The sequence below is a fragment of the Aplysia californica genome, unplaced genomic scaffold (genome assembly GCF_000002075.1).
Source record: "Aplysia californica isolate F4 #8 unplaced genomic scaffold, AplCal3.0 scaffold00382, whole genome shotgun sequence".
NCBI lineage: Eukaryota > Metazoa > Mollusca > Gastropoda > Aplysiida > Aplysiidae > Aplysia > Aplysia californica.
In genome coordinates, this window is record NW_004797652.1 from 328,704 (window position 1) to 355,488 (window position 26,785).

Below are 26,785 nucleotides of genomic sequence, written 5' to 3' on the forward strand. Positions count from 1 at the left end.
GAGGATGAATGCTCGAGAGAAATTATGACATTGTTCTTTTCTTCAAATTGTGATTCCTCCAACTCCAAAACGGAGGAAAAACGATCGTTCATCAGAAAGATATCCGCAATTTTCATTTAGATCTAGATCTAGGCTAGCCTCGAAACTAGACCACAATGATTTATATCTGTCTGTCTAGATCTAGATCTAGCCTAGGCCATAGATATATAGAAGAACCTAGGTCTACCCTGAGCCAAGAGGGCGCTGAAACTTTCCGAAATCACAAAAGAGTTCCCCTACCGGGTCTGTATACTTTGTGACTTTGTTCCCGGTTACCGGGTCTGTATACCCTCCTTTTTGAAATATTTGATTGTTTTTAACCGAGATAGACATGCTTTGGACCAATCGGGGGGTTCCAGGGGGGGCCTGCCCCACTGGGGCAAAAGAAAATTCGGGGGGGTTACAGGTTTTTACCCATAATTTTATATTTTACAGTTAGATTTGAAATTGTCTTGAAAATAATTGATTTGCGACAGTTTTAGTGGCTTTATGTGTGATCTGCAGCAAACAGTACAGCAGTTTGACCCCTGAAACAGTGCATCTGTGTGCGGGAGTGAAAGTAAAAATTTACCGATAGCCCTTTTACTAGATCTAGAGAAGTACAGTCATACCTGTGTAAAACGGCCACACATTGTCAAGGAGAAAAGTGGCTGTATAACGCAGGTGGCCGGTGGCCGTCTTAGGCAGGAGTGATAAAAATGAAGGAAACATCATTCTCCTCTGAGATCCAAACTGGGGCTGATCCCAGGCTTTACTTTTAGACTGCCGTAATTCGTAATAAGGCGAATTCAAAAGTTTTTTTTTCCTTTTGAAAAAGGGTGGTGGGTGGTGTAAGAAGGGTCTTTTTGTGTTGTTTTTTTGTTGATTTGTTTTTCAGTTAGCTTTCTTTTTGTTGCTGATTTTTTTCTTGTTGCTGATTTTGTGCAAGGGTACACTAAATCATAAATGAAATATGTATGTAGTATGTAGGCTAAGTAAAACGATAAAGACCGAGTGCTATGGACATGGGACATTGTAAAACAAACACACAGGTCACCATCACTGGAAAAATGAGCGATGCTTGTGTAGCAAGTTCTCGTCAACGTCCATTGTTACTTTGTTGTTACAGATTTGGTATACAAAACAGTGACGAGTCACCTCACACACGATTTGCGCATGATGAGTTGTGGGCAGGGCTTTGACTTATAGGTTATGACGGATTATAAACTCTTCCCTCACTAGCAATTGAAAATTTATTGATTGTTAGGCCATTGGTCAACTTGGGTAAACATTCATTGGAGGAACTAACAATAACGACGATAATAAATTATGACTGCCCGTCCACAGCGTGAGGGGCCGATTCAAAATTTATGACAAAGCGTTGGGCAATGAGTGACCACGTCTGGCCGCCTGAGATAGGTAAATTTGACCATGGGATGATAAAATAAGGTGGCCGTGGCTGCGTTGGGCAGGTAACCGCTTTACAAAATTTAATTATATAAAAAAGCACAAGGGGGGAAAAATGGCAATTGGCTGTTTGTACAGGTGGCCGTCATGGCAGGTTCGACTGTACAAGATTCTAGTCTAGATCACTACTAACTGTCACAGCCAAGCTTACTAGACCTATTGACTATTGATTGCCAAGTGTTGTCAATTCTAGTTGATCTAGGACTAGTGACAGTAACCTCTCATTTTTTAAAGTTTACCCCCCGCTGAAAATTCTGAAATGACGGCTCGCTTCAATGTCTGCCTTTGACTAGCCAAAAGTAGCCTACAGCAACCAACAAGGTCTGCTTTTCAAAGGTGCAAATGCAAAGGGGTTGCTTTTATATCTAAGAGGCAGACACCACTCTGTACTTCTATTTTGAAAGTTAAAAAAGCAAAGTATTATTATTTTATAATACTGTATTGTGTTGAATCATTTTTAGGTTTTTGCAGCTCTCTCAGACTCAGACTTGATGACTCACAGAGAAAGATAAGACGCTCGACTCATCTGTCTCAGTGAACCAAGTTCAGTACAGCTGTTGTTGTGTAGAGAATGAATCTATTCACCAACAAACATGAAAGTTGTTCAGCAGTCAAATTTGGACAGGTTTGTTTATGACTATATATTGAGTCTATTTTGGTAATATTCTGATGTCCTGTAGGTGTGTACATGTATTGCTATTCATAAATTCAGGGACGGTGCATTAACTGGACAAGACGGTGGTCCCAGTCACTTCGTGTGTGTGTGTGTGTGCGCGCGCACGCTTCTTGTGAGAGTGTAGGGGATGGGGGGAGGTTTCGATGTGAATTGCAGCCGGTCAGTTCAGTTCTACAAACCACGACCTGCTCCTGCGTGTGTCATGCAGTCTTACTTTGGTTAGAGTTTTACGGATCTCACAACTGCATAACAGCTTATGAGCACGCAGGAGACAAAGTAAAGCTGGTTGTTTTCACATTAAGCATTTTCAGTTTTATTAGGAATTAATTTTCAATTTAGCCCAGGTGGGGGTCGAAGCCTACTCTTATCAATTTTAGGGCCTCTGAGGGTTCTTTAACGTGCGCAACTTCTGAGATTTTTTTGTCCTTATCAGAGAAGGTTAGGTGTTTGATCTTACCTACCCTAAGATCAGGGATATTGCTGAAAGACAGCGTGTAAGAAGGAAAGCTAGGAGTAGTAGGTTAAAGAGGAGGAAAGGGTGGGGGGAAGGGGGAGGGGGGGAGTGGAGATGAAAGCTGTCTTTTAAATTGTTAGGTTATTGCAGTGTGTGACTTTTATTTTTTTTTAACCTTCTTCATATATTATATCTATCTCTCTCTATATATATATACCTATATCTATATCTATATATATATATGTAATATATATTATATGAAGAGGGTAGTTAAAGGGGTTATGCTTTAATTTTTAAAAAAGTCAGACATACGAATGTTTATTGCATGTAATGTCAAAGAAGTGTGTGTTTTTGCTGCAAGAGAGAACCAGAGGTTTCAAAATGAATTTTTAAGATGTGACATTGTCACTACCACTACCATTTTATGGGATATTGAAACAATGAAACAGCAATCATCTCAGTGCTTTGTAAGGAAAGTGCGAAGGAAGACGGTGAACAATCCAGTTTTTATAAAACAATCAGATGCCAAGACCTCTTTTAGAGGAAAAAGTGATTGTAGGCCTACCAATTGATAATTACCTCGCGGGACTAGTTTGGCAGAGCTCATATAATGACTGCTCAGTATAAGAGTCCGTCATACGTCACTTTACAAAATGATGTTTTGCGGAGTCTAACACAAAACAGTCAAATGCACACCTAAAAGAACGTTCTCCGTAAATGTGTTTGTAATGTGTAGATTTTGTCATCTCTTTGTCCACGCCAGTGCAGCTCCCTTCTCCCTGACTTGTGCGAAGTATGGTAAACAGTATAGAAAAGGTTTTGCCCAGGGCTCAAAATGAGTTTTTATGTGGATTTGTATTTTTAGAGCTGGTTCTGAGGCATGCAAATTAAAAAGATAAAATTTTGTTACACAATCAAAGTGGGTTCTTAGGCAGACAGAATTTTTACATTCATGGAGTGTTCTTAGATTGCCTGAAGTTCATCCTACACTTTAAAAAAGTTGCACTTGAATGTTGGAAAAATTGTGAAAAGAATGTTGGGTTTTCAAAGTACATTTTTTCAATCTTTGTTCTCAAATGTTAGAAAATAGTTTACCTACTTTAGGAAGAAGTGGCAATGTAGGCTCAGTTGGTTTCTACCGTGGATCTCTTTTTTAAATTTTATTGAGCTTATGTTTTTGTGTGGTTTCCACTGAAGATCTTTTCTCCTATTTCCTCCTTTATGCATTTTATATATATATTAGATATGCTAATTTATTTTTCAGACTGAGTTTAGTCCTGAGGAAGAGTCTGCTATTCAGAATGCTCTGAAGCAAAGACTTGGGCCACAATTCATTAGCCAACGAACTGGAGCAGCAGGACTTAAGGTTAGTCTCACACATTTAAAGGTTGTTTTGTTTTGCTGTTCTAACTTGAATTAAATATTTAAATGATGCTGTAGGTTTCCTGCAACTTTTGCATGCTTGTGAATAATCCAAATGTCCTTCTGAGGTCTATTTCTCTCCTGTCCCTCTGGGTTTTTTTCTGGTATGTTTTCTCAGCATAAATGACCATGTGATTAATACTCTAAGATGTTTCTCTTTATCTTGAACAAATAAATCCATTCTGTCTGGACTCTGAGAATAAGATAAGATAAGGTACGATAAGATAACATAAGATAAGATAAGATACATCTTTATTGTCCAGATCCTGACACACTGGTTTGATGTTTCACCATGTACACACATACGCACATACACACACGCACACACACACACACACTCACAGACACACACAAACATGAACACCCATGCATATGCGCGCACATGTGCACACCCGACACAAACACTCATCCCTCACACATCCTCTCTTCTATTCACATTTGTGCACATAGCAATAATAAAAAGTAATATATGCACTTTTCATTGGTTTTCCACTATATTCATCATTTCACTTGCATTGTGCCTCCTTCATGTTGCCAATGTTTATGTAAATTTGATTATGGTCATTGATACTTTTGTAATTGTTTTGTTTTTTACTTAAAGAAATTTCACTTGTTTCGCAAATGCTGTAACTGAAAGACGGGAACAAATTGACTGTGTAAGACTCCGCCTTACACCATTTTGAAAAGTGACTCATGATGGAGTTTTACACTGAGCAATTGAAATGAGCTCTCTCTGGCTAAGTACAGTCTTGATGACCTAACTTACGGGTGTCCTCACTAACCTGTATGTATGGAATGTAATCCTCAAGAACTGTTGTAACCAAAGTGCCTCTGACCTGTTTTTCTCTTCCAGTTGGCCTATATTGAGGGTTGGAAGTTGATCAACCTGGCTAACGAAACTTTTGGTTTCAATGGATGGTCTCATTCTGTGACGCAGCAGACAACAGGTAAGTTACCAGTGTGGTTTGCCCAACTCCTACATTGACAAACCATGGTGTTGTCTCTATGAATGGATAAGTTTTAATTCAGACTGTGAGGCCTGAATTTGACAGTCATAATTAGATTCCATGTGACCAAAGGGCAGCTTAGTAGCTTGAGTTGACCTTTTTGTCCAGTGCTGTACTGTGCAAGTTGTTTACAAGTTTTGAATTGGGTGTAAAAGTTAATCAAACAGGATGATGGACATGTGTTTGTGTATATAATATATATATATATATATATATATATATATATATATATATATATATATATATATATATGTACAGTTGGGCTCATATAACTCAAACACGTGGGGATTGATAAATGTGTTCAACACATCCATAAATCTGGTTAACCAATATAGTGAAATATTAAAGACTTATCAATCGTGGAATGGCAAATTGAATGAGTTATCCATGATTTCGAGTTTTACTTGTTTGTGTTATCTATGCCCAACTATCTACAAGAGAGCATGCACAGGCACTCTCAGTTGCACCGGTCCTGCAGGCTCAGGGGGGCCAGGGCTCAAAGGACTCCGCAAAATAGGAGCTAAGGGATACCTTTGTAGGGAATTTGAACCTGCATTCCCAGAACTGCAGCCAAATATCTAGCCATTTGAGAATGTTGAAACTGTCACGGGGAGTCATTTTAACTTGTTCATTATCCTCTGGCAAAGCAAACAGTTGGAAATATTAGATTTTACTTTTGATTGTTAATCTTTTAAATGATTGATTTGCATGCTGGGTACCTTTTTTGTCAATGATGTTTAGCCTGAACTTTAAAGAGGATGAATGAACCTAACTTTTACTGCTTTATTATTAACTGTCATGCCTCTCTCATTACCTATATTCCATGAGATGCAAAATATGGCGTAGTGACCTTTAGATTTTTAAGAAAACAGAAGAAATAAACTGAGTGACAGAAATTTTGATTATGTAATGAAGTTAAATCCAAATGAATGTTTTCTGCCAATTCTGTGTTCTTGTATTTCTACTATATCTTGTGTATTGTGGCAAAAGCCATAAAAAAAGATCTCATAGGACCCCTCCGCAAATTGAAATTTTCTTTTGTTTACTTTTCCTGTGCCTGAAAAATGCGATGCTTGTTTTCTCATCTGTTTAGATTTTGTGGACCATATCAATGGCAAGTACTATGTGGGGGTCAGTGCACTGGTCAAGGTACAGTTAAAGGTATGCTGGTTGTATTACTATCTCTTTTCTGATGATTTGCATTTTCCTGAGATCCCTTAGTTTGTAGAAGAGGCGATATTTATCTTATGCAATCTTGTTGTAAGTGAATACCTCTGGGTCCTGTTCTGAGCTCCTCTTTCTCATCACTGTGTTTTTGAATTTTTGTTGTCACCACTGATATGGTTTGCTTCATCTGTCCTTCCTTTTTAACATCTGTTGTCCTTATCTCTCCTCCTTTTTTCGTTTCGTTTTGTATTTGTTACTCTCTTGTAACATTGTAACACCCCTAATCTTCGACACTTATATGACCTAATTGTGTTGAGAGTGCCATAAAACACTTACTAAAACAGAGCAGTCACCACAATCTTAATCTAAAACCCCAGTTTGTTTTTCTTCTCAGGATGGTATGTTCCATGAGGATGTAGGCTATGGTGTCAGTGAAGGAATGAGGTCAAAAGCCCTGTCACTGGAAAAAGCGAAAAAGGAGGCTGTGACGGACGGACTGAAGCGAGCCCTCAAGTAGGCTTCTTAGTGTTCAGTTTTTAGAAGTGTAGTTGAACCTGCACAACGACCGCCTGCCCAAGACAATCACCTGTACGAACAACCACTTCCTACTTCCCTTCTTGTGTTTTTTCTACATTATAGTGACACTGTTCAAAAGGACAACCCGTCTAAGATAATTATTTTTCTCTTGAATAATGGGTGGACGTCTTGGACTGGTTCGGCTGTATTATTAATCAGATACTGTGAAAGCGGTTTCTTAGGAGACTGCTAAGAGTATTGTGGAAAAAAAAGATATCGAATGAGGTAGTGCTTGATGAAGCCAACATGAGACGTTCAATGCTAAAAACAATCAAGAAACGACAAATGCAGTTTTTGGGACACCTGAGTAGACATAAGGGTCTTGAACATCCAGCTCTCACTGGCAAAATTGAGGGCAAGTGAGGCAGGGGTAGGCCCAGAACAACATACTTAGGGAACCTGAACAAATGGGTAACAGGGAATGATCAGGGAAACGTAGCTTTTTTGAGAGCATCCGAGCAAAGGAATGAATGGAAAACCATGATCGCCGATTTCTGTCGCAGATCTGGCACTGGTGGCACTGGATGATGATTATGACTGTGGAAGTCCAGGGAGATTTGTTATTTCTGGTTTATGGAAAAAACATATCTAACTTATGTACTGCTTGATGGGTATGTGGCCTCAGCTGGGTGAAAGAGAAGGTATAAATAATGGTATGCTGATGACTCTCAGCTGGCTGAATGGGATCGAGACATGAAATATGAAATTAACAAGTATGAAGAAGGAAATGTTGCTCTTCAAAAGATTAAACAAAAATAACCCATCCTCTGAAAGGGGAATAAAATGCTAGACAATGTCTCAAGAATATTGGAGGAAAAAACATTTTACACTTTAAAAAAATAGGCATCGCAACTCGACCATCAGAAGGAGATTTTATCATATCGAAGTGCAATGTTGCCATCCTAAAGTAGAAAATACTGCTTTTAAAACAGAGAATTATGTATAATTCACATTTAAAAAGGGAAGTGGAGACACAAAACGGAAGGGGAGGGGGGTGTTAGAAAACTGTAATAGTACTGTTTGTTACCCCTCTCTGCACTATTTCTCTTCACGTATCTGCATTTGGACATGAAAAATCCTTTATTAGCTGTTGTAAAGTTGTTTATTGGAAAGTCCGATGTACATCAGATGTTTAATTGTGTGACTTCCATTTCACAGAGGATTCAGACATACTCAAAAGATAACCACCCATTTTTCAATTTGCATGGAGTCTATTCAAGAACCTTGTATAAGATGGACCCTAGTTTTTAGTGTTTGTGCTCACAGAATATAAAAAAGAATTTACTTGTTCGGTGAAACTTCTTTTTTCATTGCATCCAGAGTGAAGGACATTTTGGCATTCAGAGTGAAGGACATTTTGGTACCATTTGTAAAGTGACGTATTGCAGAGTCTTACACTGATCAGTCAATAAAGTCATGAAGAGGAAATGATTGCTCAGTGTGTGCAAAGAAGGGATATTCATATCGGCTCGTCATGGATACATGTGACTTCCATATTGCACTCACTATTCGTGTTGCTGAATACATCAGTGTTTGTTCATTTCAAACTCTTAACACACAGAATTCTTTTTCTAGTTTTCGGTATACTTGTTCTAAGTGTTCTTATAGAAGTCTTAAAACTTTTTTTTTATGGGGAGGGATACAAATAGAGTGTAAGTGTCTGAGCACCTGAAATCTATTACTGCAGGTCAGTGATTTGTTTATGTAGCTTTCAGATTGCTTTTCTTCCGAGGCTTCGATGACTTTGATCTCTTTAGCCAAAAAGGCTTTCCCAACCTTTCTAGAAGTAGAGTAGGTAATTAAGTAAGGCATGTGTTTGGAGTTGTTTTCATGTATTTTCTGTCTTTCTAAGGAATTTCTGATTGTTTTCTTTCTGTATTGTTTTAACTCAATTATTCTTTCATTTACAGAAGCTTTGGCAACTCCTTGGGTAACTGTCTCGGAGACAAAGATTACCTCAAATGTGTCAACCGAGCTCCTAAAGCTGTAAGTACTTGCAGTATAGAATTATTTTAAAATATAAATAAATTTATTGTTCGTTCTTGATCCAGTTAAAGCCCCTGCTCTTGAACTGGTATGTTTAATTGCTTTAGAGTCTCTAAAATGAGTGCTTCCAATCTTTTATATTTTATAGAAATCCATATAATTTGAAAGTTCCATACTTACCCCATCAACATTGTCAACTCCATCTGTAGAAAAAGTGCTGTAGTGTAAGCCTACTCATATTCTGCTGCAAGTAATCGGTTTTTACCTCCATATCTTCTGGGATAAATTCTGGATATTTACAGTAATTTTTCGGCAATAAATAAGTTACAAACCTGCTAGATTGTGCTTTTCCTTCACTTGGCCATTATCCATCTATGACAGGGATCAAAAAGCTTTTTAGCCAACTAGGCCACATTGGAGCTCAGAGTAGGCGAGAGGGGGGGGGGGGGAGGTGTCAATAATAGGGCTTTGAATAATGGAAGAAAAGCAGTGCATATATATTAACAATGAAAACTTTTAATTATATATACATATGTGTAGTTGACCTTGATTTAATTTTTTTATATGGTATGGTGAACAACAGTTAGAAGTGTAGTAGCAATTTGTTTTATTTTGAAATTTAATAGCACAAAAAAAAATCGTTTGCTCCTATCCTATCTAATTCTCTCTCTCTCTCTCTCTCTCTCTCTCTCTCTCTCTCTCTCTCTCTCTCTCTCTCTCTCTCTCTCTCTCTCTCTCTTTCTCGCTTTCTCTCTCTCTCTTTCTCGCTTTCTCTCTCTTTCTCACTTTCTCTCTCTTTCTCAGTGAGTACGTGTATCAAGCTTTGACAACAAAGGATTAGCGAGGTGGGGAAATGCATATATTATTATATGGGGCCATCAGCGTCTCATCTGTTTGCTCAGTACCGCAATACGACAAAACAGTTGGCCTATAGCTTTGTCAGGAAGTTGTGGACAATTGAAGTAAGAGAAGTCTACCTGCTCAACACAACGCAACTATTTAGTTTTGTTTCTCTTATTTTCATTGTCCACAACTCTCCGACTAAACAAATAGCCAACTGTTTTGTCATAGTGGTGAACTTGACATAGCAATACAAATAGTGTGAAAGTGTCTCAAAACAAAACAATACAAAAAAAACTAAACAAAAGTAAAGTCAAACCAATCCTATTCCCATCAAATCACTCTTCTGCAGCCTCCTGCCGCCTACAATGTGCAGGACATGAAACATTGTCTGGAGGACCCGAGCGTGACCAAAGCCCGCCAGAAGCGAATGTGGAATCGTTACCCTACGAAGTCGAATGGTACTGAGCGTTTTTCACTCCCTTCTTCAACGAATGATGGCAACAGCAGGACAAATACTCCCGCACCTCCCCCAGCTTGCACAGGTAACTGTCTCTTATGATGTTTTGTTTTACTTTTTGCATCCTCCAGCTCTCAGATAACATGGTCTTTACATGGCCTAAGTTGGATCATTTTGCTACAATAACAGAAGTGCCTAGAAATGTTGGTGGTTTACGTGCAGATGGTGGACCAGTGAATTGCTAAAATGAAACCATTTTTCTGTTTTGACTTTTCTCGTATAAGTTCCAATCAGATTCACAAAAATCCACTTTTTTCACCTTTTCTGGTAACACTTCTGCCTTGTGGAAAGAGGTATCCCCTGAAATATGGAGGTATCGATTAATTTAAGCTGTTATTAATAGATGTCCATGTTTATTTAATCTTTATTGCTTGAATTAACTTTCTGAATTAAGTCCAGCAACACTTCGACAGTGTATGAAAAAGAGTGTTGTATTTTGTGTTGTTAGCATATGTGACAACGATGAATACAAAGACGAAGAATTGTTTGTTCTGGTCAGTGGATATTCTGTTTTTTTTTTATCAAACTGCTCTACAATGTTTAGTTAGCATTATTTAAATGGATATTTTTAATTTACATGTACTTTGTTGGGAAAACTTTAAAACGTACACTGGCAGCAGTAAGTAAACTCGAACTGTTAATGGAATTTAATACGTACGTCAAAATTGGATTACTCTCTGCATCAACTTTTCAGGAAATGACATTAGTTAATTAGTTAAGTATTTATCTAATTATTCTGTATATTATTATGAACTTGAACAGAGTGCTCCTTTGTTCTCATTTTATATAATTTCTGTGTCAGTTTCCCTTTTATCCGTCAAATTTTTTTTATCGATATCTCCTGAGTACAGTGGACATTGTTAGCAACATCTGATATAGCCACATCCTGACTGTGGGTGGTTGACAGGTGCTCTGGTGTGGTTTGCTCCTTCTTTCCAATAAAACATCTATCACCCTTATCTCCCCTTCTTCTTTTTTATGTTTGTTACTCTCTTGTAACACCTCTATTCTTATGGCGCTCATATGACCTTATTCAGTTGCGAGCGCTGCAAAACCTCTACTAAAACAAAACATCCTGACTAGTACGAAAAATGTGATTTAAATTGAGCGCATTGGTTTTTGAAAAAGTTTATTTTTTAATCAAGTTGCTGTAATAAATCGATCCTGCTGTAGCATAAATTTTCTTAAAATGGCCAACAAATTTGAGAAGAAAGCCCATTGCTGCATGTGAGCTTGGGAGCTCTTTCCTACAGGTTCTCTCCTTTCCCCTCTTGTTCTAGAACGTCAGCTCAACTTAATAGCTGGGGATGCTGGACCCACCGCCCCAAGTGGATCTGGTTCAACATTGTCTCTGAAAAACTCTGTGTCGGAAGAGTTCACTAAGCCAGAACCCCCTGACAAGCTCAGTCCTGTGGTTACAAACAGTAGAGGAAACTCGCTTGTGTCCCCTGCCCAAACCAGTACCCCGAAAACTGGCCATTCTCGTGTTGCCTCCCCTTTGTTTGGGCAGAGTTCGTCTGTTGGCAACATCAGGTAAATTGGAGGTTGTGTTGTCATATTTAAGTACAGTGGGTGTCGCATTCAACGAGGTTGCCGGGACCTGCTTGTTGTCCTCGTTGGATCCGACCTCTCGTTGAACGTGACAAAGGCTAAAGAAAAGAAAGGAGACAAGTCATTATATTACACGATGTACCAGTACCAGTAATTAAAACAGTTGTTCCCCCTGATGACGAAAATCTCAAACTTCATCAGTATGCGCGTGTTTGAGCTGTGTTCAGAGTTCAAACCGTCATTTCTGCTTAAAAATTATTTTTTTTCCGGAACACTTCTCGTGTGGAAACATACCCTCTCTCATCTAGGCCTAGACCTACATAAAGTAAAGGTGGGAACTTGGATTTCCTGATCAGGGGAAGAAAAGAAAGTTGAAAAAAAATGAAGATCTCGATCTAGAACTAGTCCTAGATCTACCCGTCAAGAGTTCATCCAGTTTCACACAACCCGCTTCGTGTTCCCACCCACCCCCTCCCATCCCTACCGTAGGCTAACCCTCGCCCATCCTCTTGGCTTTGGGGCCCATATTTATTAGCAGGCACACTAGGTCTATCAATACAATGTGTTAGGAATCGAGGATGGGCCTTGTGCTTCGCGTGAGATGGAGAGAAAGGAGAAAAATTCTTCACTTTTGGGGTAGATAATTGCTTTTATTTGGTTATCACGAGATCATTGAAAGCGACTTCGGTCTGTTTGCAACCTCGTTGGAGCTGATGTACATTTACAAAGAGCTCTAGAGGAAAAATTCAAGGATGAAGGATTGCCTCGTTGGAGCCGACTTCTCGTTGAATGTGACCTCGTTGAATGCGACACCCACTGTACTACACACCAGAGTGATATGTATGAGGTGTGCTGACGAATGAGTTACTTCTCTGATTTTAGCCCTAAGGAAATGATACATTAAATTCATAGGTGGAGTTTGTATATTAAACTGGAAGAAAACGGCATCAATTGAAAAATCTACAAATTTGACCCCAGTTTTAATTTTCAGCCGATGTCTTCATTTGTGGATTGTGAGAAGTAACTCATTTTGTCAGCACTCCTCACAAATGTGTAGTGGTTTGATTCAGCGATCACAAATGAATAAAGCTACTGAAAGTATTTCGATAGATTAAAAAAAGAAACAAACTACCTCGTAGTTGGTTTTTGTTTCTGCGTATGTTTAGTCACTGAGACTGTCATGTTAGTCACGAAAGCTTCATGAGTGGTATCACAGGATATGTTATTTATTTGTTTAAAGATTTTCTAAATGATTCGGTGCCCTATTGAAGCCTACCCTGGTTCCTAAGTATCCTAAGGTGATGTTAAAGTTTGTTTGATTTCAAACTGGGAATGAGTGTGGTGACTATGAAGTGTCTCATCTAGGCTCTGCATTGGGAAACTGAGCTGATGACAAATGTTTTTAGAATGGTATAAAATCAAATCATTACTCTAACACTGATCATACTGAAGTATTTTGTATGTAAGTCTACTTCGTAAAATTTCTTATGTTATCTACTCATCCTCTTGTATTATTTGGTTAAAGTTTTTGTGAGTTTAAATAGACTAAACAGATGTGAGACTGGTTTGTTAGTTTACCAGTAAAATCAATTATTTTATATGATAATGGACATTCTTCTTATTAGATTTGTCACAAGCACCGTAGAATTTTAACGCCTTTTTGTTCATTGTATTGAGCAAAAAAATATTTTTAAAAGTTGACTTATTGTATTATCTTGTCATAAGGTGGTCTCCCTTTTTCTCTCACTTCAGTTTGTGCGCCTTTTCATTTAAAAAAACCCTTTGCCATCGATAAGAACAATGTTTTTTCAACCCTGTACCTTATGTTATGCTTCCCGGGAAGCTGAGAATGTTTCGGAGTGTTCTATGGTGTGCTGGGGTAATAATATAGTGTAAAGCGCATAGAGCCTGCTGTTGAGCGGGGATATGCGCTATACAAATGCTATCTATTATTATTATTATGTTGATGTGGTCCTCCCCTCTCTCCCCAGTCCTTCCAAAGACATGAGCGCTGCTAAAAGAGCGAGACTTCAGCGTGCTGAGGAGAAGAAGAGAGCGTTTCAGGAAAGCTATAGTAAGCAAGGTCAGATTCAATGACAAGGACTTTAATAATTTTGTTCTCTAAAGGATGATGATGACATGCTTTGACTCTCTGGACCAAATGATTATAATTTTTCAGATTTTTACCCACTAGTTCTTTCTTTTAAAGTATGCAGTGATTTGTCGGAGGGTGTGCTGGTGTGGTTTGCTCCTTCTTACCTATCAAACACCTGTTGTAAATCTCTCCTCCTACTTTTTTCTTTTTTTTTGTTTGTTACTCTTAGTAAGTTACATGACCTATTTATGCTGCAAGTGCCGTAAAACTCTTACTAAAACTTAACAAAAAAAGAAGTGCTTCACTTTGTTCTGTGGGAAAACTTTGGCTATTGCGGAGGAATATTTTCTCCATGCAAAAACTATGGAGTGTTTCTTTTTCTTTTGCTAGCATCCAAACATGAAGTCAGCACAAAAGGACTGACTTTGGGGATGATTGTATAGGTTACTCAGAAATTTGATCCTCATGTTTCCTATCATCCTGATTTATGAAAGACAATACGCACTTTGTGAGTCTTGATGTTTGGCACTTTGTTCTCCATAACAGGGGCAGATTCTATTTCCTCTTAATGCAATTTTAACTTTCCATTTTCCTCCTTATTTGATTCTTCGTACTCAAATAGCTCTGAAAATGTATTTATTGATGTTACAACACAGTGGACTAAGTGTATCTATCCTTGTTGTATTACATCAGGTGAGACAGAGGATGTTAAGCCTCCAACAGTGCAGACATCATCTTCTAAAGAAGTTTTGATTGGAGAAGATAATTTTGGTAAGTGTTTTGAGTTATAATAAAAATACAATGATCTTTCTGAGTAACGAGTTCCTTATTTGCTCATGAAATTGTTCCTTGTGGAGAAGTGGTTAAAGTAAAAAGAGAGCACCTCATTGACATGGGAACCAATGTGTCACACACAGGTAATGGTACAGACTGAGTTTAACAAGTAAGGATACGGAGACTGCTTGCATTGTAGATATCTATTTTAATACGGGTGAACTAATTATTCTGCTTGATGTTTGTTTGAAGTTATTTAGACTTTCAACAAAGATTTTTTAAGGTATATAGTCATCAGTCAGACATCAGGTCAGGTGGCCCCTCTTTGCTTTTTTGACCTTTGTGCGTCTCTCGTTGACCATCCTCAATGAATCTTTGTTGGGTTTTTTAAAACCTTGTTTCTTTTTTTCTTTTCTTGGGGAATCTTTGTAAGTTTCCCTTTATCAGGTGTTCTATAAGCTTCAGTCTACGACTGGGTTTGTGTGTTTAGAAGTACCTGGTAATATGTGAGTTTGTGTTGTGCAGTAATAAAAGCTTCATGTACAGTCCTTAGGTGGCCTTTAGTGCATTTCATCTAATAGAGGAAACAACCCCCCCCCCCCCCCACCCTTTCCCCCTACCCCTGCCAAAAAAAAAAAGCTCTTCCAATAGTGTACCAAAAACCGCACTGCTCACTAGTGCTCACTAATAAAATGTGTAAACTTCTTTTTAATATTTTCTTGGTCTAGCAGCTTGCAGTTCTTCACCTTTTGGAGCATTGATGTTGCTAATAAACAGCTCATTGAGTATCAAGCAGTTGTGTAATTCTATTTTCTGTAAAGAGCAGGTATTTTTGGAGAACATGAAAACATGACCTGTGTTTTTGTGTCTGTAGATGAACTCGAGGTGTGGAGTCAGTCAGTGTTTGGAGAGGATGTCTCCGCCATTGATAGTCTGCTGAACACTATAGAGGCAAGAGACAGAGTCCGAACATCTCCTGTCAAACCCAGTGGTATGTCTTGTAGGTCTTTGTTGAATTTTTAAAATTATCTTCTGGGAGATAATGAACTTTGGGACCTTTGTCTTTGTGTGGAAGAACGAGTCATGGTAAGCAATATGTGTTCAAATTTAACATGCTTGTGTGTCCATATGTACTCATAGCTGCCAACCAGTACTGAAAAATGTATTTAATAATAAAATAATGTTTTAATGTTTTCTCTACAGGGTCTATGAGAAATACCTGTTCTCTGTTTTCCAGTATTGCTCCTCATGGAGGCTGATGCTTTAATAAATTTATTAATTTTTAACTCCAGATTTTTCTATGTATGATAGTGAGAATGTAGCCCATAAGTCAAGTGAAGTTTGAATTGATTGAATGCAGAACAGTGTTTGTGAAAGGTATTGGGGAGGGCTATTTGGCCACTGCCCACCATCTTGACCCTCGAAATGGGTAAAATCTGTTTTTCGTTTTGAAAAGTTGGCAGCTATGTGTACTTATGTTAAGTAGTGATCATATCTACAAAAGCATGCCACTGAATGTAAGTTTATAGGTTGCTCGGTATAGCTAGTGAAAAATGTGTTTGTATTCTAATATGAAGTGCAGTCTATGATAAATATGTCTTGTTATAAAGAATGAAAGGTTAAATGCTTCTCAAATGTGACAGGTTTTTTTTGGGAGGGGGGGGGGGAGAATGATTTTTTAATACAAAATTGACCACCTTGCACTTTCCCGACTCAAAATGAAAGTTGTTGTGTCAGCGCAATTCTGTTCGACTCCCCTTTTAAACAACATTGATGTTACTTGGTCTGCCTTACTTAATGTAATGTGTCGATGATATTACTCATCTAGGCATGCCTTTTGAATCAGACTCATTTGCATGTTCATTGTTGAGTAGTCTGAAGGAAAATAGTTTCTGTGTGTAGCAAGAGCACGTTTTTGTCTTTTAGCCAGTGGCTGATTGAACTCCGTACAGTGTTTGATTTTAAAGTATTTTGCCATCTCGTGTGCTCCTATAAGAACTCTCTCTTGGCTGCATCAGAACTCCCTTGGCTAGTTCATTTCGTTTTACCATCTCAGTTGCCCTGGAGTATGGTTGGATGTTGGGCACTCTTCTGTGATCTGCTCCTTCTACTTCTTTTCAGTTTTAGTATTGTCCTTGTCCTTTAAAAGAGAAAAAAGGCAAGCACCAATTTGTTGTTGCATAAACTTGTGGATTGAGTAAGTGCCTTTGCTATGAATGGGAAGTCCAACATAATCTATTGGTTTTATGACTGTGAGTTTGGTGTCTTACTCACTAGATTACGAGGCCCTTGTGTAAGCCTAAAGCTTTTCGTCAAACTTATCTATGTGTACATAGTATTAATCAAGTCTTCATGTCTACTGGTGTTTCATAAGCAGCTTCTTCTGTATGTGTTATTGTACATGACATGTTCTGTGCGTAGTCTTCTTATACGCTTGTGGTTGGTTCAGTAGAATCAGTTGAACATTTGTGTCTGCTCCATGTACTATTTTTCAATTTTTTTCTTTCCTGACAGGTTCTGTATCAAATGTGAAGCCATCCAAAAGTGGAGCATCCAACAGCTGACAGAGGAGTTTATCATGTCTTTCTCCCTCCATCTTTCCTCCTCTTTTCCAATCCTGTTTCTGTAACTCCTTTTGTCCCCTTTTCCTTTATGCTCGCCAGTCACTACTTAACCCATTCAGTACCAGCTTCCTCGGCTAGAAGATCATCCTCCGTACCACAATAATGGACATAACTTCGTAATTTTAAGAATGGGGTTTGAACTCACTGTGTGTCCTTCAAATATTGTCGTGAAACTTGGCATAGTATGTCCCTTCACAAAGATGAATATGACACTTTGAACAGCCATAAACAGTGTCAACTGCCCTCCTAGATGGCGTGCGCTTTTTTTTCTTGTCAGCACTGAAAACACATCTTCTTCAGTCCCCGAAGCCTCACTGAACTATGAAAACGTTCACCCCCTCCTGTCTTCCGGTGTCTCTGCTGCCGCTTTCGAGCGACTCGACCCAACTTCTCTGAGCCCCCTGAGCACACAAGCCGAAACTGTTTGGGGGTTAACTTTCTTTCTGTGGTTGCGGACCATTTGTACACCGTACTGTACAGTTAATAAGCATTTATGATTGCCACTTGAAGAAGGAACCACACAAGACACCTCCACCATTTCCTGCTCCTTAGGCCAACAGGGTAATAAGCCCTGTAGTGGTCATGAATGCTGACTCCTCCCATATTCCTGTTGTAGGTGTCAACTGGGGTTGGGATCTCCTTCTCAGTGAACTCACCTGCTGCACGGCGACTGACTGTGGTCATTGTGGGATTAGTATTTGTTGACAAGACACTCACTGGACGTTTATCATACCAAAAGGTTGCTACCAGATTGCTGATCTGGTGCATCTGGGTGACCCCCCTTTCTCTTCCACACAGTGTCATTTGGAAACCTTTTCCTGATAGTGCGGATCGTCGCACATGAGCATGTCCCCCGCTGAAGAAGGTCTTTCGCCAGAGGGACCGACGCGAAAAAATTGTCAAAATAAAAATTATGATGTCTGTCCAAGAACCTTTCACCAAGTGCCATGATTTCATCATACCCAGTCCATTCACAGACGCATTGTTTGACTTCCCGGTGTACACTTTGAAGTCCAGCAGATAGCCCGTTTTGCTCTCTGCCGCACGCCACATCTCGATTCCCCAGGGGGACAGTTTATTTTTTATATATATTGTTTGAAGGAGAGCCTTCCAGTAAAGGCCACAATAGCCTCCTCAAACGCAATTCTCTTTGTGGCAAGTAGTTGTGCATTGACTTTTGCCTGACGACATTGTAGAGGGGTCTTAATTTGAAGATGGGGTCGTAGTTTGGATCATCCTTTGCTACTTGCCCCACATTGTCATTCAAATGGAAGAACCAAGAAAGTAGTTCAAAACGTCTCTGAGACATTATTGCCGCTACACAAGGAACCACCAGAAGATTGTCAGTGGACCAGTAGTCCTTTAGTCAGAAAGCTGGTGGATCCCAAACATGATGTTGATGAAGAAGTAACGTTTCATGTCGTCGGGTGTTGCCCCTTCCAGTCTTAGGGCAGGTTGCTTGCTGCTGCATTTGTTTGAAGTGCAAGTTCCTTAAAATAGGTTTCAGGTATGAATTTGAGGAAGAATTCATTTGTAGAGGCATGCTGCAGTTCTCCCAATAGGTCTTCTAGTAGGCCTGTCATCTCTGTGAACTCATCCACACCTATATTGTGAAGCTGCTCACTCCACTGGGCTTGCTGTGAAAAAAAAAGGAAAAATAATTTAGATTTAGATCTAGTTTCTCTACGATTATATCCTTCTTGTGATAAGAATTCGGGCAGCTGCTACTTGGCCGATTGATACTGAATGGGTTAAGTGTGCCACTGTTTTCCTTGCTTAGCTCTGCATACAAATGAATCCATGAAAATTTCAGACTTACACACAGTTGGTTCCTTTCCAGAATGTAGAGAAGATAACTTTCTTTGCAGATCTCTTTTACTTTTATACGTTCATTGTCTCCCCTGTCTATTTAATTTGTATGCAACATGTGCGTTCTTGCACAAGCAAACACACCCGAAGATACGATTGTGTGCGGTGAGCATTTATGTAGTTAAATTAGTATAATGTTGTAAAATCATTCACATTCATGCCAGCACAGTGCATATATATATTCAATTAGTCATATGCAACCATTTTTAAACAGCAATAGACAACCCCCAGCCAACCTCCACCGGACTTATATATGCATAGACATCCACATGCTCTCATGAATGGAGATGTACACACACACATTTTGATAGAAATAAACACTAATGAGGAATCTTTTTCTATCTCTCACACACACTTGCAGTAAGCACTCATACACACGCACACACACACACACACACAGACACACACACCCACAGACACACACACACACACACAGAGAGAGAGAGAGAGAAAAAGAAAGAAAGAGAGAAAAAGAAAGAAAGAGAGAGAGAGAGATTGTATGTTTTCATTCATGACTGTTTACACATATTTATAAATGAAGATAATCGTTTCTGTTACATGTGCAATAAAAAGACATTTGTTCGACTTGTGAAATTTACAGATGTCGTTTATGATCTTCCCTTTTTGGAACACGTTGTGGAATTCTTGCAATGAAATGTGAGACTTTCTTAAATAAAATGTTGGTGCCTTGTAAATGTACTCTTTGTATGGCTTTTGGTACGTTGTCATTGTTTGTAAACGTGTATGCCGTTTGGTTCAACATGTACACAAAGAAGAACAGACTCGACTTGCACGCTTGCCGGCTGAGTAGGGAATGGCCCACTGGCTCACCAGTCCTTTAATCTCGTGCTGAACTCAGTGGTTACAAAAACATTCATCGGAAATGGTACGAAACACGAACAATGTACACATATCAACAGTCATAAAGCCCTAATTTATTGGGAGAATGGTGAAACGTTTAGTTTGTGTTTGTTCTTTATTTAAGGAGATTTAATTTTGTAGCATCATAGTGAAATCAGGCGCTCGTCAAAATAATGAAAATGAGGAAACAACCATTTTTCTCCGTTTGGGTTATTTTCATCATTTATTTTTTTTTTTTTGCCCAATGTCTTTTATGTCCATTTAAAAACACATTTCTGTGTGGATTTTACTGAAAAATATTGATCAAATGCACAAAAAAAGTGTAAATTTGGAGTTTCCAAAAACCCTGCAGCTTTGGAATTAACCGAACTTTGGCAGGCATTTTCTTGCTAATTTACCTCTGACACCAGGAAACCACCCAGACCTTCAGTTGCAAGTAGCTTGATGTTTTTTCTGTTCAGGATAAATTTTTGATTTTGTAAAGTGTTTTACGCCGCTCGCAACTGCATAAGGTCGTATGTGCACGCGGGACACACCTAATATTTTCAATTGGTAGGAGATTTTTAATTTTGCCCGGATGGCGGCCGAAGCCTACTCTTATAGATTTTAGACCACCAAGGGATCTTTAACGTGCGCAACTTGCACACGGGCGTTTAGGATAAATGAGTATTTTTTTTTTTTTTTAAACGAAGAGTAGGACAAATTCACAAGCCTTAAGATTATACCAATAACCCCATATGCCTAAAACTGACAAGCGCCTGGTTTCACCATGCTCTGACACAATTTATATTACTATTACTAACATTAGGCTGCAGGTTAGTGTCTGGCTACACTGGACTGATTTCTTTATTCTCGGTTCTAGATTACAGTAATTTCTTTCTAAAGTGGAGTAGTTGAATTAAAGTATAAACTTAAGACTTTGAAATTGGCACAGATTAACTAAATATCTGTATTTTATAACAACTCTCCAAGAACATCATGTACGTGACACTTGCAATTTTGAATTAGCAGTTTTTCAATTTTAATGTTTTTCTTTCAAAATGCATTATTTAGTTTGGTGAATTTGATTTTTTTTAAAATCAGTTCTTATCTTCTTAAATTAAATTGAAAGTTTTTCATAGTTCATTGTATGAACAATAATATTCCAATAAATTGACTGTGATATTTTTGTAGATGGCCTTGTAGATAGATGACATCTTTAAAAACAAGTCTTGAAAATGGTCAAAGTGCAGAGTGGTCCCGGATATTCAGTAATGCATAGGGTACTAATTTTCTTTTATGAAAACTGCTCAGACTCAGGGGACTCTTGTGGTGGAGAGGTTACAGCTACGGTGTTCGCCTCTCATTCAATAGGGCCCAGGTTCAAATCCAGATAGTGATGGAAACATTTTCTTCTCTAAAAATTGTTTCCTATCACATCCTTTCCGCTCTCTAACAATGCTCAGTCGTCTGTATTCGTCTTCACTTTCTGCCCCCACCCCTCACCTCCTTTGCCCCCTCCTTTGGGCCCCTGACTCCTTCTGCACCCTTTCTACTGCTACTCCTGAGCTGCTTCTTACTGCAGTCTTTCAGCAACACCCCTGTCTTAGGTGGTAAGATCTAACGCATAGCCTTCTTGGATAAGGGCGAAGAATATCGGAGGTCCCGTGTGCAAGTTGCTCACGTAAAAAAATCGACTAGATCTAGATCGAGTAGGCTTCGGTCGCCACCCGGGCAAAATTGGAAATTTCCAACCAAACAAACTGAATATGTTTAATGTGTCGTGCGCGCTTGTATGACCTCATGCAGTTGCGAGGCCGTAAAACACTACCCCCCTGCCCCCCCCCCCCCCCCCAAAGAAAACGAAAGAAAGAAAAAAAAAGAGAAAACTTATTTTTCTGATGAACAATGAAAGGTCCACAATTATTCTATGAAAGTGTAAGAGTGTAAATATTTGGAAGACATTCTATTTTAAAGAAATTGCACTGGTAAAACTATATCATTTTCATTTCATAACACGTAGCTGCTCTTTAAAGTTAAAGCACCCCCACCAATCTCTTTCCAGATTACAAAATGCTCTGACCTGAAACAATGTAGATATGAACTCCCATAGAATGGGAACAAAGCAGAAAGTGTAATGACCTTTTCAGGAAAGCTCCCGCCTCTTCTTTCCTAAAGGTTATATATGCACTCAGAAAGTTCAAACGGTCAGAAGTGTGACCTGTGAATTAACGTCCATTTGTCTACAACTTTGGTTCCAGATGCTTCAGCTTTTGTAATCTTGCTCAGTTACAAATGATTTGTAAAATACGACAGAGCTGCTAAAATATAATATATCCCACAAGTTGAGATATCTGGAAACAAGCTTGGGTCAGAGATGGATTTGTGTCTAGTCCCTCTCCCCAAAGTTAATAGATCTACTGTTTCCTTACGTACATGTGTTTTCTGTCTGAACTGAACAAGATGCATGCAGAGGAAATAACACTGGATTTTCACATGGAGGAAGCTCCCTTTTTAACCCCCACCCCCAAATCAGTAGACAATGCGTAGAAATCACCAATTCTACACACTGTCAAATTAACAAATATGCATTTTTACATCAAAGAGTTATTCCGGTTCTACTGATGTGACTGCTCATCTATAATGAAATGCCTTCAACTTTCAACCATCCTCAGTCAGGGTCATGCGTTCTTTACACCGGATGTCCTTTCATTATGGAAGCGGTCTGTTCTTTGGAACAAGTAGGCCTACGTACAAACACAAACACACAGACCTGCATGTTAATGGTCTTCGACTGCTTCAGATTCCCCCAGTCCCCCGAGAGAGAGAGAGAGAGAGAGAGAGAGAGAGAGAGAGAGAGAGAGAGAGAGACAGACAGACAGACAGACAGACAGACAGACGGAGAGAGAGAGAGGGCGGTTTGTTAGTGATTGTCACGTGCTGTGTCAACTTGTCCATAGGTTGGCCCTGAGTGGGTTACCCCCGACTTTTTGCTAGCCAAGGTCGAAGGAAGGGGATGCAGTTACTGATACGCCTGTGCATCTTATGGTTTTAATGTTGTTTGTTTGTTTTGTTTTTATTACTTTCCATAATTTAAAAATTTGTTACATATTTTGAAGTGTTTATTTTTAACTTAACCAAATCCCTTTTAAATTCAGAATAGGAGTACATGTAAGAGGTTTTGACGGCAAAGAATTCAAAGATGATGTACATGTACTGGTTTACCCCGTGGCTTCTCTGATCCCTCAAGCGGAGTCAAGTCGATTACCATGAAGAGGAAAACAACAACAATATTATCGAAGTATCCGCGTCATTCTGCCGGGACTGGGGTAGCTCGCACAGCCCAGATTGTCCTGTCAGGTAGGCTTGATGCAGCCCACTTTCAAAGTTATCTAGACTATGTTGGTCTGAGTTTTAGAATTTAAATTTATTTTTATAACAGTAACTTTATAACAACTACCTGAAGACAGAGATGGTAGTGGTAGGACAACTGACTGTTATTGGGGCTTTTTTCCCCCTCGAATAGGATAAGAAATTCACTGATCGATCCACTTTGTGGAGACCTGTCTATCGAATCTGGCAAACGTTCTTTAACATAATAATATGGTACCCGTCTACCTCTGATGATGTTCATCATCAAGTGACTTGTCTGTGACAGACATCGGGGACCACAGTTTTCCATTCATTCCTGTGCTCGGATGCTCCTAAAAAAGCTACATTACCCCGATCTTTCCCCGTTACCCATAGGTTCTCCAAGTAGGTTGCTCTCTCTCTCTCTCTCTCTCTCTCTCTCTCTCTCTCTCTCTCTCTCTCTCTCTCTCTCTGCGGGGCCTCGGTTTCTATCTATGCCTCCTCCTCATGTTTGTAATTTGTATTGCTGACAAGCTGTTCGTGGTACCCTGGTGACCCGGTCTTAAATCTCACGTGTGTAGAATTTTTTTTATGTCAGCCACTCCCTGTTTCAGTTTGACGTTTAGAATGCTGAAAAGTGACACCGACATGTTTCTTTTCTACCCGTCCTTGTTTTGCCGGCTAATTCATCAATCGCCTCCGTTTGGCTTTTGCTGAACCAGTGTGTTAAAAAATAAAGTCTGCACTCTTTGTCATTCCATTCTGCACCTAAACTTGAAGTATTAATGGAGTAATTTCATTTCCTGATATGCTCACTCGGGTACAGACATAATACATGTAATGTGCTGGTTACGAATGGGAACATTTTTGGCTCCCTGCGGCCGCTCCTCGTGATGTAAAAGTTGAATTACACCCAGATGTTTCTAGGGTTTTCATTCCAGTACAAACATGCAGTGGAGTCCGCTAAAATCGAAATCTTCGGGGCCGTCGGGTATTCTTCGGTTTCTAGGATTTTCTGTTTAGAGAGGATGCTTGAATTCAAATAGAAGGAAGGGGGGTTCCATTTTCTTTCAGTTTTCCGCTGTTTTTAGATTAACTATATTCGGTTAAAGCAGACTCCACTGTACATGTATTGTGTTGTTGTTTTAAAAAAAAATCCAGGTTTATCAAATTTCCAGGATAATGTACACCCATTAGATAGTTGACAGTGTCATGAGAAAAGAATTGCTCTGAGGGTACACATTTATAAAGATTTGTTTTACATGTAGAGTGGGGGGTGTTTATGTAAATAATACATGTACATGTACATGTACATGCTAGCAACCCCTGAAGTGAGCTAGCAGCTACCATAAGAGATAAAAGATTATTTTCCACGCTTTATTATCTACAAAAAACCCCAAACAAACAACAAATAACCCCCCACCCCCCGCCCCTGACTGCGACAACTGAAGACCAGTACATACATAGTACTTGTCAACGAAATGTTATTTAGTTTTAGTAGGAGTTTTACGGCACTTGCAACGCATTGAGGTCATAAGTGCCGAAGGTTAGTGGTGTTACAAAGAGTAACAAACACAAAAAAAGGATGGGAGATAAGGAAAAAAAGATGTTTGATAGGAAAGAAGGAGCAAACTACACCAGAATACCCGCCAACCACCCACACGAAATGTTTTAGCAACTTTTGGTTGCTTTATCTGCCTTATTTCTATTTGTAATTTGTACAGGTGCCATTTTGGCATAATAGGACGACTGAATTCCCCTAAATTTGAGGGCGATCTTCAAATCAAACATTTTGTTTTCAAGGTCGTGAGTCAACTTGGTCGTCCTGTTTCAAAATGGTAGCTTTTGCGCCCCCCCTCCCCCTCACACACGCACAAATGAAGGAAAATCTAGCTGGCCCGGACTGAATCAAAGAAATCATATTGGTAAAATGCGCTGGGTATAACATTGCGGTTGTATTTTTAAATTATCAAACGGCAAGACGGAACCCACTTTTAGACAGCCAACGAGCTACCATAATTCCACACATGCCAATAAAGTTCACGAAACTAAACTATAGCTGAAGCAAAGAGGCGCAAGAAAAATCTGGAATCATGAAAAGTCAGACACATAGGTTTCTGACCTTGAACAAGTTGGTTTGCCGGAGAACCGAGGCTATCTTAGAACCTAAACATTATAGGAGAGATGGTATCTCTCTCCCTCGTGATACACACTAATTGCTGAGATTTCGGTTTGTGGACTGCGTATTCCACAAGTGCCCACTTCTTTTGGGGCGATTATTGGAGCGATTAAGTTTATGGACAGACTCTAGATCTATAAGCGGAGTAATGAACGCTACTAAAAAAAAAAAAAAGGAAGGAAAAAAACAACTCACGAAGGAAATACACTGATGTACATGTAGATAATGATATATACATGTAAAAATAGAGCCTCCAAGGCATGGAAAAAAAGGCAGTTGGAGTTTTAGACCAAGAGAAGCATAGTAATAAGAACATGGGGAAGGGATTGTTATTCCTGAAAAATAGATAGAGAGTCAGAAGTTACTGAAATGTAATTTAAAGACGTGTGAAGAAAGCTTTTTTTTTGGTTATGTATTTAAATAGTTATTAATGGAGTTTTTTTGGGTTTTTTTTAGTAAGTGTTTTACGACGCTCGCAACTACATAAGGTCATATGAGCGCGCGGGACGCACCAAGCATTTTCAGTTGGTAGGAAATTTTGCTGAAGCCTACTCTTATCGATTTTGGACCACTACGGGATCTTTAACGTGCGCAACTTGCACACGGGTCTTCCAAGATTTTTCGCCCTTGTTCGAGAAGGCTAGGTGTAGATCTTTCCTATCAGAAGATTAGGGGTGTGGCTGAAAGACAGCAGTAAGAATGAGCCAAGGAGTAGCAGTAGAAAGGCTGCAGGGAGAGTCAGGAGTCCAGAGGAGGGGGCAAAGGAGGTGAGGGGGTGGGGGCAGAAAATGGAGACGAAAGCAGACGACAACATATTGCAAGATAGAAGGAAAGACGGTGAACGGAGACAATTTTAGAGAAGAAAATGTTTCGGTCGCTACCCGGATTCGAACCCTGGGACCTTTGAATGAGAGGCAAGAACCTTAAACTCTAGGCCACGAGAGCCCCCTTAATGGAGTTTGGCTTTAAAAAGTGTATATTATGTTTAACACCTCTATCAACACTTTAAGGTTATTTAAGAGGCCGGAACCTCTGGATTTGATGTCTGTCTCCGATCGGATCAAGCCGAATGGGTTAAGAGCCTTGAAAACTCCACAAAACGACCCAGGTTCAAGAACCTCCACTCTAGGATTCGAACCTGGGCCGCCGACCCCGAAAGCCGGGGTGATACCAACTGAGATAACGGAGCGCCTCTTTGGTTTGAGCCTTCGTGCAAAAAAATTACGACCTTCTTTTAAAGTAAAGCAACGTTAGAATTTACGTGCTATGAGACGTTGTCTTTATTAAAGAGACTTAAAAAAAAGCCCCAACAAAAAGTAGCTGGTCAAATAAACTTACTAGTCGTGATAATAATAATAATAATGACAAT

The 26,785-nt window shown here is 39.3% G+C and overlaps 1 protein-coding gene across 2 annotated transcripts in view; it reads left to right on the forward strand.

Moving 5' to 3' along the window:
- The window catches only part of LOC101851426 (DNA repair protein RAD52 homolog), a 20,839-nt gene extending 1,098 nt beyond the window's left edge, over positions 1-19,741 (forward strand). Inside the window, exons 2-13 of one of the 2 annotated variants that reach the window (XM_035971128.1) lie at positions 1,947-2,110; positions 3,880-3,981; positions 4,891-4,984; positions 6,138-6,205; positions 6,606-6,724; positions 8,698-8,773; positions 9,966-10,158; positions 11,414-11,666; positions 13,676-13,767; positions 14,473-14,550; positions 15,428-15,544; positions 17,068-19,741. In XM_035971128.1, the coding sequence (XP_035827021.1) occupies positions 2,057-2,110; positions 3,880-3,981; positions 4,891-4,984; positions 6,138-6,205; positions 6,606-6,724; positions 8,698-8,773; positions 9,966-10,158; positions 11,414-11,666; positions 13,676-13,767; positions 14,473-14,550; positions 15,428-15,544; positions 17,068-17,117 (1,296 nt within the window). In that variant the 5' untranslated portion in view covers positions 1,947-2,056 and the 3' untranslated portion in view covers positions 17,118-19,741. The remainder of the gene's footprint in view (positions 1-1,946; positions 2,111-3,879; positions 3,982-4,890; positions 4,985-6,137; positions 6,206-6,605; positions 6,725-8,697; positions 8,774-9,965; positions 10,159-11,413; positions 11,667-13,675; positions 13,768-14,472; positions 14,551-15,427; positions 15,545-17,067) is intronic. The other variant, XM_035971129.1, reaches the window with a different exon arrangement.
- The last annotated feature ends 7,044 nt before the right edge of the window (positions 19,742-26,785 follow it).